At 41.3% G+C, this 16,396-nt stretch overlaps 1 protein-coding gene across 2 annotated transcripts in view; it reads left to right on the top strand.

Annotated features, from left to right (window-relative positions):
- The first annotated feature begins 648 nt into the window (after window positions 1–648).
- Window positions 649–16,396, top strand: part of LOC126427226 (poly [ADP-ribose] polymerase tankyrase-1-like) — a 60,563-nt gene continuing 44,815 nt past the window's right edge. Inside the window, exons 1-2 of one of the 2 annotated variants that reach the window (XM_050089464.1) lie at window positions 651–796; window positions 2,616–2,714. In XM_050089464.1, coding sequence (XP_049945421.1) covers window positions 2,648–2,714 — 67 coding nt within the window. In that variant the 5' untranslated portion in view covers window positions 651–796; window positions 2,616–2,647. Of the gene's footprint in view, window positions 797–2,615; window positions 2,715–16,396 lie in introns of both variants that reach the window. The other variant, XM_050089465.1, reaches the window with a different exon arrangement.

Genomic DNA, 16,396 nt, shown 5'->3' with positions numbered 1-16,396 from the left:
TGCCGAATTGATACGAATTATGATTTATTGATCATTGCAACTCCCAGCAATTTCGTGGCAAATATTTCTTTCCATTCTTGATCATTTACTGACACAAGGCTGTTTGTGTTTTGCCAATGCCAGCGGTTAATTTCCTTTCGATTCGCGCCGAACGGTTTCATTGGTTGATGGTAATTTTGTTCTCATTGGTTCTCTGCATTGTCGAGAGTGCAATGGAATGTATTTTTGATCGAGAAAGTAAGCGTGCATCTCCAGATGCGTGGGAAGTGGTGATTTGTGGGACGATGACGAATTGTGTTTATTAATATCAATGGCGGCATTAGACCTCTGTGCTGAGATAACTTGTACTGGATTTGGAATACCACAGGATTCTTTTCATGCCTTTCATTAAAGGAAACATGCATTTCATGCCTACACCTTTTATCAGAATTATCAAAATTACCTAATAAAAAGTGTGTACGATATGAAATGCAATACTCATGTTTTCCGAGGCGCTAAAAACAACAGCATTATTACATCTTTTGAAACAATTATAACAGCTCTTAATTTGACATTCTGTAATGTTAATATTGTGATTGTAATATTAATCAGTTTTTACCAGTGAGTTATTTCTGTTTAAATAATTTTGTAACATACCGGGAACTTTGATTTGTAATGGTTGGCAACGGTCCTCTGGCGGGCTGACACAAAGGGTTAGCCGATACGCTATTCCGTTTTGTAAATTTGCTTGCGGGTGTTGCTCATTAGTTTCTAGTCTTTTGACGCTGTGTTTGTTACTTGGCTTCAGTATTAAAAGGTATATGTTATATTATTTTGGTTGTGTTTAGTTAGGATGATATGTAATTTATTTTAATTCCCTTATTTTATTAAAGGCGTAGTAGTAGCAGCGTCGCTGAGTTCTAAGCTTTCAATGATTGTAAAGATCTGTAGTCATGTGACACGTTTGTATCGTTAAAAACCATGAAAAACGAGTAGTACTACCTCAGTAGCGAATTATTATCTTGTAAAATGAGTCCATAGCTTTTATATTTCTTTTAAATGTCGTTCCTTGTAGCTTTTACTATTTTTATTTCATTACACAGTTACTACTCTTAGGCGCCCTTGTCGTTTTGATGCATAACATTTTATTTTTTGTCGTCTTAGAAATAAGTTGCAAATAATATTCTTGTGTAACTGTATTACGTCTGATGGTAACATAAATTTCAATATTATTTTTTACCCGCTTTTATGTCGTAATGTAACATCAAATCTTATGGGGGGAAAAAAAGCGTGGAATGTTGTACGTACTTATTCGTAGGAAGCATTCTACAAATTTTGCATTGCATGGCGATTTCTTCGCCAGCATTTTTTAAACTTTTTATGTACCTTAAAATGGGACTACATAAATGCAGTTTTGGAATATTTTTGCACCTGCAGCGAACTTTTATCTCCCCACCCCCACCCATCGCTAGGTCCAGTTTTCTTGTGAAAGCTTAAACACTCTTCACAACGTTCAGCTCTTGTTTAGGGTTCTACGTGCATTTTCAAAAATGTAGTTATGTTACTCCATTATGTGGTATCGATTGTACTAAATCGTATGCCCTATGCAGTTAGCATAGCAGAGAGTTATGCAATACTCTCACCCTGTCATTAACGTTCCTTCAGATTAAGTTGCAAGACCAATTTCTGATAAAAATACATGTTTTCAATCAGTTTTATGATTTTCAAGAATATTTTGACCATTTCTAACTTTATCGTTGTCACCATAAAAGGTCACCAAAAAGAATAATAGAAACGCCACCAAAATATAGAGCAGCTTTTATCATACAGTAAGAACAAAAATGCTGAAAAAAACTTTGTGGGAATAACTTTGCCCTTGTATTTTTATCTTTCCTTTAAGAATGTCAGTCATTGACCACAGGTTACGTTAGATCTGTTGCAACTAAAGTCACTTTGAATAAAGACTTACAACCAAACAAGAAATAATTAGTGGACATCTCAGATAAGTTTCACTTCATGTGAGTCATAAATTTCCCTCGTAGAAATTTTAGTTGGAGCAAGTTTGCAAATTATCTGTGATACTTTATACCAAATTTTGTCAACTGGATTGGGCCAGTTTGAGAACTTGCCACATTTTTGTCATACATGAATCTTGATGCCTTCATCAATCAGTATGACAGGCTCTGGATGTGTGATTCCGTGTAATCAACAAAAATGTTTTCTATGACAAGTGCAGTGGCTTTGGAATGGAAGTTGGCAGCTGGGGCATACTAAGCCAATTAATTTTCTTTGTTCTCTTGACTGTCAGTCATAGCACAAAGCTCACGTACCATAGGCAAATTATCAATATACCGTTGTATAGGCAAACAATGTTTGCTCTCTGTATATCACACAGAAGCCACAATTTTCCAAAGTCACTGTCATCCCTAGTTCATTTTCTCTTCCTTCCCCATTGGTTCTTCTGATTTTGTTTTGATATAATGGTGAAAGTGAGGATTTCATGGGGAAAACCATAGAGTATAATCCCTTGGCCTTGAACATTTACATTTTTGCCCCTCTTTTTAGATCAGTCCTTGCTTGTTCTAGATTTTCCATGGATGAATCAGATTTGTGTTTATTGGGATTCTCTTTTTCAGCTTCCAACATACTACTGCTTTGTTTCTGTACGATGTGTGGGCCACATGGACATATTCCAAAAGATCTGAAACTGGATTCTCCGCTCCCCCCAGATAACGGTAACTGGTTGACTAGTTTTAGGAAGACAATTTTCGACACTGTTGGACATTGTTTCCCAATTTTTGCCTGCTGTCAGTTAGTCAATAACTCTCCCCATGAGCCTTATACTGACTGAAACATAGCCGTATCTAAGATCTAAGCGAAATATCTTGAGTTGGGAGGGAGACATACAAATTGGATGTTTTCCTTACTTTGTGTAAAGACCTTGTAGCTGAAACGGGAACTTTAATTGTTCCCTATCAACACTTACATCATCTGATCAGACAGCTGCTAGTTTCATTATGTTTTTAATCAACCTCTGATTGAGCTTCTGCTTGTGTCACTTCAGAAAGGAGTAAGCCCAGTATTTTCTTGGTACGCTCCATTGAGGACTCGTGTACTTTTCCTACTGAAATGGCAGTGCTTCTCAGATCCACCAAAGTGGGAGGAAACCCCATAAGTAAGAATGCCACAACCTGCACAACTGTATTTTTTCCTTTTCTGAGGTGAAACTCATCCGTCTATAACTTTTCATTGCGTCTGTGTTGATGCTGTTTTTCATTTCAAGAATTAAGTTGCTCAGTGGAATATCATACCAATAAATAAATAAAAGGAGTAAATTTAGTTTTTATTTCTGTTTTTTCCTGAAATTACCAGTACGAGAAATCCACCTACAGATATTACAATACATAATTAATTATGTACTAAGTGCAGGTCTGTCTTTCAAAAAGCCTTGCAGAAACTGATTTACTTACTGGTACCCAATGGACCATACATTCCATTTTTCAATGTGGTGTGGGCTTAATCATTAGACTTTACTTCCAGTCACTTTGTTATGACAGCCAGATTTGTTACTTTCACATTTGTTGGCTCGCCGACTCGAAACCAAATTGTCACCCTCCAACCACCACGACCAAGATTTAAGGAGGAGGGTAGAAGTGCAGTTTGTAACTTCAGCCCTGATTTTCTTTCTCTTGCTTTGATCTAGAGCATTTTGTGGGTTTCTGTTGTATTGATAGCCTTTGACCCCAGTTTACGAATATACTGCCAAGGCATTGTTTCTGGAATGAAAACAGTCTTCTGCAATCTAACCATTTGACTAAACAGGTGTGCTAAACTGTCACCACCAAGCTTCATATTAACATTTCAGTGAATTACTAAAGTAACACATGCAGGTAGAAAGACAAATGTTGTTGCATATTAAACAGATATATACTGTTGCCATTATTCACACTTACCTTTGATTTGGGCATAATCACAATCAAGTTGGTGGCATCAGTAGGTTTTTAGAACTTAACAACTTACTACTAAAACAATCTTGTACATAACCTCCTGTTGTGCGAATTAAGAAAAAGAATAGGTTATTGGCCAGTATAATAACCAACCCAAACAAACTTAACCTACACAATGAAACCGACACCCCCCCCCCCCCCTCGTTAAATTTGAACTAAGTTATGAAATGCTAAGTGTATAAAAATGTACTGATGTAAGTTCATTTTATGGAAATGTTTTGTGAACTTAAAAGTGGAAAAGTTCGCCAAATAAAACTCTCAGCAGATGTAAAGAGTATTAAATTTAACATATGTCAGGTTGTGGTGAAGCCGATGTGGGAGGCACTTGGCCTTAGATGTACTTCTGCTGATTGAGTTTACAAACAACTTTGAATAGTGCCTGGCCCAGCTGCATTCACTACTGCCATGTGAATGCTCTTCAGGAGTTGAAGAAAGCACAACTGAAAACTTCCACTGCCGTTTTAAATGTCATGGTACGATCTGCTGGGTGGGACACAAAGCTCAATGGTTTCAGTATGGAAACTTGTTGTTGGAAATGGGAAAACAATTTGGCTATAATGGAAAAAAAGAGTAAGTGTTCAATGAGCACCACCCCAACTCTGGTAAAATGGATGACATAAAGGAGGACAGTATACTGTTCAACTACTTCTGCGGTATACTTTTGCTCATGTCATGTTTCATTTTTTACGCTTCATTGATTGCACTCATGGATGCTGCAGAGATTTGAAAAGAAGTTATAGATATGTTTTAAGTACAACACAGTAAAATGACACATTATATTACTTTATTATACTAATTGTAGTTGTAAATTGATTTAAAACATTAAATTAGAGAGTTTCTGAGGAGATAATCAAGAGTAGAAGCAGCTGCCCATCAAATCGGCTGTAAACCCCCCCCCCTCTCTCTCTCTCTCTCTCTCTCTCTCTCTCTCTCTCTCTCTCTCTCTCTCTCTCTCTCTCTCTCGCCCCCCCCCCATGCGTGTTTGTTTAAAGGGATTTGTGCATAGCACAGTTATGCATTGTGAAAACACTATTCCTGTAATTTGAATTTATCAATAAAATTATTCCATAACACAAGAGTGAGTGGAAATATGCAAAGTAAATTACTCCATCTGTTATTGCTAGCAGTGGTTGGTGTCTACAGGCTTCCTTTCACATCTACAATTGGCAGTTTTTGGCATTTGTGTTATTTCCTTTGCTGCACTATTTACAATTGACTTTCTTAACTATTTTTCATTCATCACTGCCTGCAAAATGCCAAATGCAGATGTGAAAGGAAGCCTGTCGACACACTGTTAGCAAGAAGGGAAGGAGCACATTATGTAAAAGAAACACTAGTACCACAGAAGACGCTTTGTAAATAAAATCGAAATGTGGCTGATGTAATTCTTTTTAAGATTCCAGTCAGATAACCTATGACAACAGATTGTCAGCTGCTGCAGAAGATGGCCACACAAACAAACATATTAAATTACTTCATTTTTTAGGGTTCCAGGCCTCAATCTGTAAAAACAGAAACCATATACTATCACTTTGTTATCTATCCCTGCCTGCCTGTCCAACCGTTAAGAATCATTTTTCTCAGGAACAAGTAGACATATAAAAGTTCAAATTTGTCACCTGCCGATGTCTGATCCCTTGGTTGTGTAAGACTTTTATGCTACTTAGCCACTGCAGTGAAAAGACATGACCGTTTATACCACATATTTTGATAATCGAAAGCTCTCATCAAAACCTGTATGTTACTTCCCATTGACCTAGAATTATGAAATTTGTCCAAAAGCAAGCTTTCACAGTGCAAGTCAAGGGAAAAATTGTAGATTTGTAATTATATCGCATGAAAAAATTTCTTGTCATTTCGTATCAGACTTTTAACTTGAAACAAAAATATTCTCAAAAGTCTTGGATTCCCTTACCTTGACAGTATCAGTGTCGATAATAGGCAAAAATCATCAATCACTGATTCCTGGAATGGATAATCTGTCTATATACGTAATTAAGTTTGTATGGAACTCTCATTGCTGGAGTCCTACTCGCACCTGGCCAGTTTTTTAAGCCACCTATAGCTGGTAACTATACACTGCAAACGTAGCTAAAGCAATGTCTTTCAGTAATTGTAGGCAATGGATTTTACAGCTGAGGCGTAACTTACTGCGTAATTTCCTTATTTGAGAAGCTTACTTTTTGTAGCTTAGGGAGTTCTGTGAGAACTGAACTGGATGTACTGAGTCTTGTCAGAATTATATGACAATCTATTTGCATTTAACTGTTTGTTCTTCTTGAATAAGTCATTAGCTGCCTTTTCGGAACAGGGGCTGGTACTATATTTTTATTTTGTTACATAAATTAAGTGATAGATATGGGTTTCCAGAACAGTTTAGGTAGATAGTAAATTCCCAATTTCATGTAAGAGATATTGAGTAGTGTTAGAGTTGTGTAGAGATAATTTTACATTGTTGAAAAAAGTACATTCAACTTGAGACATGGAAAGCAATGTGTTTATCTCCATGTTTGGGGTGTTACTTTAAAACTTTGTGCTGAAAGTGAGGTTTATAACTACATAATTTAATGGTATGTCATGAATTTCATTGTTAATTTACTGTGTAGGAGATGTGGGCATAGACTTCTAGAAACTACTTTGTTGCGGTGACTGCTCTTTGCTATTTTGTAATGTTCTCTACACTTCCTGATAATTTACACTTTGTGCTGCCTGCAGTAAATGTTTCCGTTCTTAACGTCCTCTTCATTGTCTTTCCTCTTTCTTAAAATGTATTGTTTACCTAAATAAAAAGGTTGCCCAATTTTAATTTCTGAATGTTAAAGCCGTTTTCAGTGTCTACTGTAGCTGTCGTACAGCTGAAATTTATTCTTCATGTATTCCATTACATTATGGGTAAGTGGTCATTTTCAAATGCCTGCAAAAACAATACCAACAAAGTTAAAATAAAAAGCTTTGTGTTGTTACATTCTGCGTGTTAAAATTCTATAATCCTTGCTGTTGCAACTGTGTCGCACTCAAACAAATTAGTGCTATGTGGAACACAAATAGTTATGTGAAATAAATGCTGAAGTGGAAGTTCAACTTATCCAGTAAATTAAGTACTCTGTCCTGCAAAACATAGTTTTTAATTTTAAACAAGCAAATGTCTTATAGCACCAAAAGTATATACCAACGAAGATATGATAAATGAATGAGTGTGAAATCCGTAACGCCATCTAGAAAGTTGGAGTAAACACTTCGGCAAACTAATGTAGATGCTCAGTTGAGCATGTTTTGCTCAACTTGGAGTTTAGAATTATTTCATTACATTGACCTAAAGAAAAGTTTCCTAAGTTTGTATCGTATCACTTCCTTGTCTTCTAGAATTTTCTTCTGGGGGAGTGTATCTCAAGTGTGTAGTGTTTATTCAACAGAAGCCAGCAGTCAGAAAATTGTGTAAACTAGATAATCTTTAAGGAATGTGAATGGTCATTCAATTATAAATACATTTATTTCCTTGCAGTTTTTCTTGTTCTCAATAAAAATGAGTTTAAGGTGAAAAGTGACTTCCTCAAACACTAATGTGCAGACATAATTTCAGGTTGACTTTGTGTACTTCTGTGGAGTTGTAGGCAGAGTTCCACACACCAGTGCTAAGATAATCAACAAAATCTCATCCAAAATAAAGCAAAAACATGAAACCTCAAGCAACAAGAAAATTAAACACACAGCTCACTAGTCATAATGCTAAATAAATGTGTTGTCTAGATTCAAGCATTAAAAATATCAGCCTTGTAACTACTGTGTCCCAGAATGAGATTTTCACTCTGCAGCAGTGTGTGTACTGATATGAAACTTCCTGGAAGATTAAAACTGTGTGCCAGACCGAGACTCGAACCCGGGACCTTTGCCTTTTGGAAGGTAGGAGACGAGATACTGGCAGAAGTAAAGCTGTGAGGATGGGGCATGAGTCGTGCTTGGGTAGCTCAGTTGGTAGAGCACTTGCCTGCGAAAGGCAAAGGTCCTGAGTTCGAGTCTCAGTCCGGCACACAAGACTGTGTCCCACTTCAGTGATTGACAGAATGTAAATGTAGATTCTTAAGCCTTCATAAATTCTCCAACTCTCAACCAGCTACCTTTAAACCCAACATAGGTCATCGGCTATACTGCAGAGTAGTCTGTCACACCAACTCATATTCCAAAAAATATATACACTCTGTGTGCATGTGCTTGTTTATGTACTCTTCCCTTCCCGTTTGTGCACGTGTGTCACACACCACACTATGGGGCGAAGCCATCAGCAGGTATCGGTAGGTTCAGTTGACGTAATCGGCAAATAATAAAATAAACATATTGTACCTTAGGTGCTGAAAGTACGAAGAATACTACTCTATTCTGCTCTAAATAGATACCATTTGTAATGCCACAGATTTTCTTGGTATGATTAATACACTGCTGTGTGGTGTTTAGCATTGTCAATTCCATTTGTCCGCACTGTGTGAGGCAGCAAGCACACATACCCCATCTCTCAACACCTGAAGATGACTAATGGTTTGGTCATTGAAATACTGTGCAGATAAATGCAATTAACTAAACTGAACACTTGAAACCATGTTATCAGTACAAGTCATGTAAAAGTTGGTCTGAATTACTACAAAAGTTTGGTCAGTACAGTTGTGTTCCTGTACAATAGGCTTAACGTGTCATTTCCTTAAGGGCAACCTCCAAATAAATATGCATGAATTTTAAACGGTGAAAGAGGGCAAAGTGCTTTAGACTTCTAAATGGTGGTGGTGGTGGTGGTGGTGGTGGTTGTTATTATTTCTGTTAGGGGATCAGAAAGTAACATACAGTAATTTTTTTTCTCCCCTGGTATTGCTGCTGGAATGTTGAAATTGCACTATGGTATAGTTTGAAGTTTGTGCTACAGATGGTATTTTGTTTGTTTGCAGCTATAGTGAGAGAAGCCTGAACTATGAAACAATCTTGTCGAGCATGCTACTGTCGCCAACTTGTGATGGACAGTGAAGTGTAGTTCGATGTTTATGGGCCAAAGGGTATAAGCTGACTGAAATTCACAGATACATATGTGGCTTATACGGGGATGACTGTAGGGATGGTAGCAATGTCTGCATGTGTTGTGCCTGCTTCCAAGAAGGCCTTATGAACCTTGGTGATTCACCACACTCCTGGTGGCTGGTAACAGCTGCAATCCTGTAGAATGCTGCAGCTGTTGCAGCAGTTTTGAATGGCTGGCATGTGTGTAACTGTAAACCTTACCGCAATAGTTCAACATTTCCTGTGGTGCAGTGTATGATATTGTTCATGATACATTGAAACTGTGCTCGCTGGGTGCCCAAGAATTGACAGACAACCGCAAGGGCCAATGAATGATAACTAACTTGGATCACCTCACATGTTACAGTGCAGAAGGGCTCGACTTTCTGAAACACATCGTCACTGGTGCTGAGTTGTGGGCATACCACTGCACGCCCGATACAAAGCAAGCCTCTGTGATGTGTACGAGACAACTGAGTGAGTTAGTCTGCTAGGCAAGTGCTTGTGTGTGTGTTCTGGGATAAGCATGGTGGACTTTGCCGAAGTTGGGAACACTGTGAATGCTGCAGCCTACATTAAAACTCTGGTTAAGTTGCTTCATGCCATGCTGATTGTTTCTAATTTCTTCGTGAAAATGCTGCTTCTTCTATTAGTGAGAAAATTTCCAAATTTGGATGGAACTGTTCCAGCAACCACCATAGTTAGGACCTTACACTTTTTGGACTTTCATCTGTTTGGTCCCATGAGGAAATGCCTGGCTCGCCAACAGGGATTTTTTTTTGTGTGTGTGTGGGGGGGGGGGGGGGGTTGATCTAAAATATCTTGTTGTTGTTTTTGTTGTCTTCAATCCTGAGACTCGTTTGATGCAGCTCTCCATGCTCCTCTATCCTGTGCAAGCTTCATCTCCCAGTACCTACTGCAGCCTACATCCTTCTGAATCTGCTTGGTGTATTCATCTCTTCGTCTCCCTCTAAGATTTTTACCTTCCACACTGCCCTCCAATACTAAATTGGTGATCCCTTGATGCCTCAGAACATGTCCTACCAACTGATCCCTTCTTCTAGTCAAGTTGTGCCACAAGCTCCTCTTCTCCCCAATTCCATTCAATACCTCCTCATTAGTTATGTGGTCTACCCATTTAATCTTCAGCATTCCTCTGTAGCACCACATTTTGAAAGCTTCTATTTTCTTCTTGTCTAAACTATTTATCGTCCATGTTTCACTTCCATACATGGCTAAACTCCATACAAATACTTTCAGAAACAACTTCCTGACACTTATATCTATACTCGATGTTAACAAATTTTTCTTCTTCAGAAACGCTTTCCTTGGCATTGCCAGTCTAAATTTTGTATCCTCTGTACTTCGACCATCATCAGTTTATTTTCCTCCCCAAATAGCAAAACTCCTTTACTACTTGAAGCGTTTCATTTCCTAATCAAATTCCCTCAGCATCACCCAACTTAATTCGACTACATTCCATTATCCTCGTTTTGCCTTTGTTGATGTCCATCTTATACCCTGCTTTCAAGGCACTATCCATTCCGTTCAACTGCTCTTCCAAGTCCTTTGCTGTCTCTGACAGAATTACAATGTCATCGGCGAACCTCAAAATTTTTATTTCTTCTCCATGGATTTTAATACCTACTCCAAACTTTTCTTTTGTTTCCTTTATTGTTTGCTCAATATACAGATTGAATAACATTGGGGAGAGGCTACCAACCTTTCTCACTCCCTTCCCAACCACTGCTTCCCTTTCATGCCCCTCGACTCGTATAACTGCCATCTGGTTTCTGTACAGATTGTAAATAGCCTTTCGCTCCCTGTATTTTACCCCTGCCACCTTCAGAATTTGAAAGAGAGTATTCCAGTCAACATTGTCAAAAGCTTTCTCTAAGTCTACAAATGTTAGAAATGTAGGTTTGCCTTTGCTTAATTTATCTTCTAAGATAAGTCGTAGGGTCAGTATTGCCTCACGTGTTCCAACATTTCTACGGAATCCAAAATGATCTTCCCCGAGGTCGGCTTCTATCAGCTTTTCCATTCGTCTGTAAAGAATTCGCGTTAGTATTTTGCAGCTGTGACTTATTAAACTGATAGTTCGGTAATTTTCACATCTGTCAACACCTGCTTTCTTTGGGATTGGAATTATTATATTCTTCTTGAAGTCTGAGGGTATTTCGCCTGTCTCGTACATCTTTCTGACCAGATGGTAGAGTTTTGACAGGACTGGCTCTCCCAAGGCTGTCAGTAGTTCTAATGGAATGTTGTCTTCTACGGGGGCCTTGTTTCGACTCAGGTCTTTCAGTGCTCTGTCAAACTCTTCACGCAGTATCGAATCTCCCATTTCATCTTCATCTACATCCTCTTCCATTTCCATAATATTGCCCTCAAGTACATCGCCCTTGTATAGACCCCTCTATATACTCCTTTCACCTTTCTGCTTTCCTTTCTTTGCTTAGAACTGGGTTTCCATCTGAGCTCTTGATATTCATACAAGTGGTTCTCTTTTCTCCAAAGGTCTCTCTAATTTTCCTGTAGGCAGTATCGATCTTACCCCTAGCGAGATTAGCCTCTAAATCGTCACATTTGTCCTCTAACCATCCCTGCTTAGCCATTTTGCACTTCCTGTCGATCTCATTTTTTGAGACGTTTGTATTCCTTTTTGCCTGCTTCATTTACTGCTTTTTTATATTTTGTCCTTTCATCAATTAAATTCAATATTTCTTCTGTTACCCAAGCATTTCTATTAGCCCTCGTCTTTTTACGTACTTGATCCTCTGCTGCCTTCACTACTACATCTCTCAAAGCCACCCATTCTTCTTCTACTGTATTACCCTCAGGTGACTCAGCATTCATTTGCTGGGTACCGGCTTGGCGAACCCGGTGTCCCCGAGCTGTGGACTGGTGTGCGCCGCCAGTCTGCTGATACCGTAAGCTCTGGGCATGCTTCAGTGACCACCGTTTGGCGCAACGGTGGAACGTTGTGTGTCGCAGGGACCGGGATCTTGGCTTGATTGCCTGGATCGCAAGGATGGTATATACCTCTATAAAAAACACCTTCAATCTTAAGGTGTGCTGCGCGCCGATAAGATGCATGGCTGTTGAGGTGGAACAGTCGCTAGCGGGCAACCTCTGGGGAACTGCCGCACCTCAGTTGTACAAAGCTTATCCAGGCATGCGGTGCTCTGTCTGGATGGACATAAGTTTCCCTAGCTGCTCGTGGGACGACCATGGATACCGCGAATTCTTCCTCTTTTCCTCCTCCTAATTTTTCGCTGGCCAGTGGGATGGGTGGACCGCTTGTAGGCACTACCACCCAATCCAACAAGAGGCTAGGTTAGCCAGTCCTCCTGACTCAGGTGTCAGCAAACGTACAGCAGTTCAGAGTAACAGAGCACATACTGACAACCAGAATGTGTTTTTAATAATAAAAAGGAAAGAGAGTTCCTTTGAAAAGGTTTCTCCATTCTATATCCAAAAGGGTCTAGAAGGAATAGCTGGAACTTTAAAAGCAGTGAAGCGTTTACGGAATGGGACACTGCTTGTTGAAACATCAACTGCTCAGCAAGCAGTTAACCTTCAAACAGCTAAAAGCTTGGGGAATACACAATCGATACAGAGCTTCACAGCACCCTAAACTCCAGTAAGGGTGTTGTTACCTGTAGGGATGTCGTTGATATTCCTGTAGAAGAATTAAAGAGTGAGTGGGCTCGACCTTCAGAACATCATGAAAAGGGTGGATGGAACCTGGTGAAATCTGACTCCTTCATTCTTACTTTCAATACCCCCGAACTCCCAGAACACGTCAAGGCAGGATTTCTTCGACTAAAAGTCCGGTCGTATGCCCCAAACCCAATGCGCTGTTTTAAGTGCCAGCATTTTGGGCATACAACTCTAGGGTGTAAAGGAGAAGCGATGTGTGGCAACTGCAGTAAGGCTGCCCATGACGGAATTGACTGTTCGTCGCCTGTCAGGTGTATAAACTGTTCTGAAAGCCACCCTGTTTGGAGTAGGGACTGTAGAATCTTTCTAGAGGAAAGCAAAATACAAGAAATCAAAACAACTAAGCGTATCCCCTACAGTGAAGCCAAAAAGATCTTAAAGGCCATGCAGCCTCCCACATTCATTACGTCTTTTGCTTCCATTGTTCAGAAGCCGCCTCCAAAAGTCGATGCGTCTACGCAGACAGAGATTGTTAGTGTTGGCACGAACACCTGCACGTGTCGGTGCACTTGCAAGGCAGCAAGTGTATCAGAGCCTCTAGCCCCTCCTCGAACAGCAGAGAAAGGTACAGTAGCTAACATTGAAGAGCCCCAGGCATCTCCGATTGCTGAGGCTCTTCCAAAGCCCAGCCTGGTCATAAACACCCCTGCTCCAGTTCTAGCAAAGCCCCCTAAACAAAGGAAAGCACACGTCAAACAGCACCAACAGATTAAATCGGCTGGTAAACCCACGGATCATGTTAATGTGGTCCCACTAGATGCTTCATCAGACTCTTCCCCAGAGCTGGTAGAGTCTGAGAATATGGGGCAATCATCTCGCCCCAAGACTGAGCCTCCACCCGCTGCAGTCTCCCTACCTCGGCGGAAAGAGAGGCAGAAAATACAACCATCGTGATGGCTCCCATATTGCAATGGAACCTGCAAGGGTTCAGGACACATGTGGAGGAACTACGTCTATTGATTCGGGATAGACCTATGTGTGTGTGTGTGTGTGTGTGTGTGTGTGTGTGTGTGTGTGTGTGTGTGTGTGTCTGTCTGCAAGAGACAAATTTCAGTGAAACATACACCCCTGAGCTACGTGGTTATGTCCTCCACAAAAAGGACGATCTGAGTGGACAGAGAGCTCGAGGAGTAGTAGGTATCTTCGTCAACACCGACTACCAATCCTCGCCTCTCTCCCTCGCGACGAATTTACAGGCAGTTGCAATATTAGTACATGTGCGTCGTATGCTAACAGTATGTTCCCTTTACCTGCCCCCACATGATATGCTCGACGAAGAGGCTCTCAGTGATCTTCTTACACAGCTCCCCCACCCCTTCATCCTCTGTGGTGATTTAATGCACACAATATGCTTTGGGGCTCTGTGAGTACTTGCCCCAGGGGTAGAGCAATAGAGAGGCTTCTTCTGTCTTCCAGTGCCTATTTGCTAAATACAGGTAAAAGCACGCATTTTTGCATTGCAACTGGGTCGTTCTCTGCCATTGATCTATTGCTTTGCTCTCCAGCCATCGCCCACACTGCTGCATGGGAAGTGGTTGATGACTTACACGGCAGCGATCACTTCCCCTTCTGGATTCACCTGCCACATGCAGTGGAATCGGAAAGGAAACCGCCTCGATGGGTGCTCGGTAGAGCCATCTGGGCACTGTATAGTCAACTGGCCCAGTTTGAACATCGGGTCAGTGTCCAGGAATGGGTGGATCATATTACTGAAGTGATCCACCACGCCAGTGAAGTGTCCATCCCACAGTCCACGGGACAACCGAAGCGGCAGCCTGTCCCTCGGTGGACCGACGAATGCCACTCTGCAGTCAGGGCTAGGCGTGCAGCTCTGCGTAGGTTCAAATGCCGGCCAACTGTAGAGAACCTTGCAGCCTTTTGGGTGGCGAGGGCAAAGTGTCGTTGGATTATACGAGAGAGCAAGAAGAGGTCGTGGCAGCAGTTCCTGAACACCATTAATCGTTCTACACGAAGTTCCATTGTATGGGAGACCATCAGGAGGATTTCTGGGAGAGGTGGAAGGTGCCCTATGGCTGCTATAATGTGGAATGGTACTCTCCAAACGAACCCAAAAACATATTGCCCAGTCTATGGCGGCTCATTTTGCAGCTATTACTGCAACTGCCAGTCAGAATCCAGCTTTCCAGCCCCACAGAGTGGCTGCTGAGAGGAGCAGTTTTGACTTCCGCTCACCCAATACAGAAGAGTACAACTGCCCATTTTCCATGTGGGAACTGGATCCTGCATTGTGAGAGGCTCATGATACAATCCCCTGGTCAGGATAGAATCCATTATAGCGTGCTGCGGCACCTCACGGGGAGAAATAAAGAAATCCTCCTCAGACTTTTTAATCTTATTTGGATGTCCGGTCACTTCCTCGATTCGTGACGTGAAGCAATTTTAATTCCTCTTTTAAAATCTGGGAAAGACCGCATGTGCCCGGGTAGTTACAGTAGTGTTGCCCTCACTAGCTGCGTGGGAAAGACCTTGGAGCGGATGGTCAACTGCCGCCTTGTCTGGATGTTAGAATCCAGACGATAACCTGGCCCTCCTGGAGGCGGCTATACAACAGGCTTTCCTGCGCCAGCATCACCTCTTGGGAATATTTTTTGACATTGAAAAGGCATACGACACTACTTGGAGGCATCTTATTATCAGGCAGCTCCACGAATGAGGTTTTCGTGGATGTCTTCCCAATTTTATTCGGTCCTTCCTGTCGCCACGTTATTTTCGGTACAGAGTTGGAGACGTACTGTCAAGTCGCTTTGAACAAGAGAACGGTGTCCCTCAAGGTAGTGTTTTAAATGTGACAGTCTTTGCTATTGCTATTAATAGTATTGCGTCTGTTGTGAAAAGTCCTGTGCAGTGTTCCTTGTTTGTGGACGATTTCTCTGTATTTTGCTCTTCTTCAAGCCTTGCAACGACGACTCGTCAGTTGCAAGTCACTCTGCGACGTTTGGATGAATGGGCACAGAAGAATGGTTTTAAGTTTTCAACTGATAAGTTGGTGTGTTCTTTTTAACCGTTCTCGTTCCATTTTTGACTTGCCTGAGTTGAGGATGAGGGACACCGTTCTGAATTTTAAAGACACGGTGAAGTTTCTGGGCCTCACTTTTGATTCTAAGGTTACGTGGCTGCCACACATCAAGGAACTGAAAAAACGGTCTCTTAAGGTGCTGTCTATTTTAAAATGTCTTAGTCACCACACATGGGGAGCAGACAGGACTTGTCTGCTCCGGTTTTACAGAATCTTCGTGCGGTCCCAGCTTGATTATGGATGCACGGTGTATGGGTCTGCAAGACCCACTTATTTGAAGCTGCTGGATGTGGTGCACCATGAGGGGATTCGGTTGGCCACGGGGGCGTTCAGAACGAGCCCCATACCGAGCCTCTGTGCAGAGGCAGGTGAACCGCCACTTCACCTCCGGCTGCGTCTACTAATGGTGCACCAGGCCTATCAAACATTATCCACACCATACACACCTGCATACCACACTGTTGCTCGGCCTCCACTGGAAAGGCTTTTTCGCAACCGCCAACAAGCAACAAGGCCCTATGGGATTCGTGCAAAGGATTGCATTTTAGAGATGGGTGTGGCCGGTTTTAATGTTTCACGTCGAGGTTGGAGCAGATATCCACCTTGGCTC

The sequence above is a fragment of the Schistocerca serialis genome, chromosome 11 (assembly GCF_023864345.2).
Source record: "Schistocerca serialis cubense isolate TAMUIC-IGC-003099 chromosome 11, iqSchSeri2.2, whole genome shotgun sequence".
Classification (NCBI taxonomy): Eukaryota; Metazoa; Arthropoda; class Insecta; order Orthoptera; family Acrididae; genus Schistocerca; species Schistocerca serialis.
Note: the sequence above shows the minus strand (reverse complement) of the source record. Positions and strands in the feature narration are given on the sequence as shown.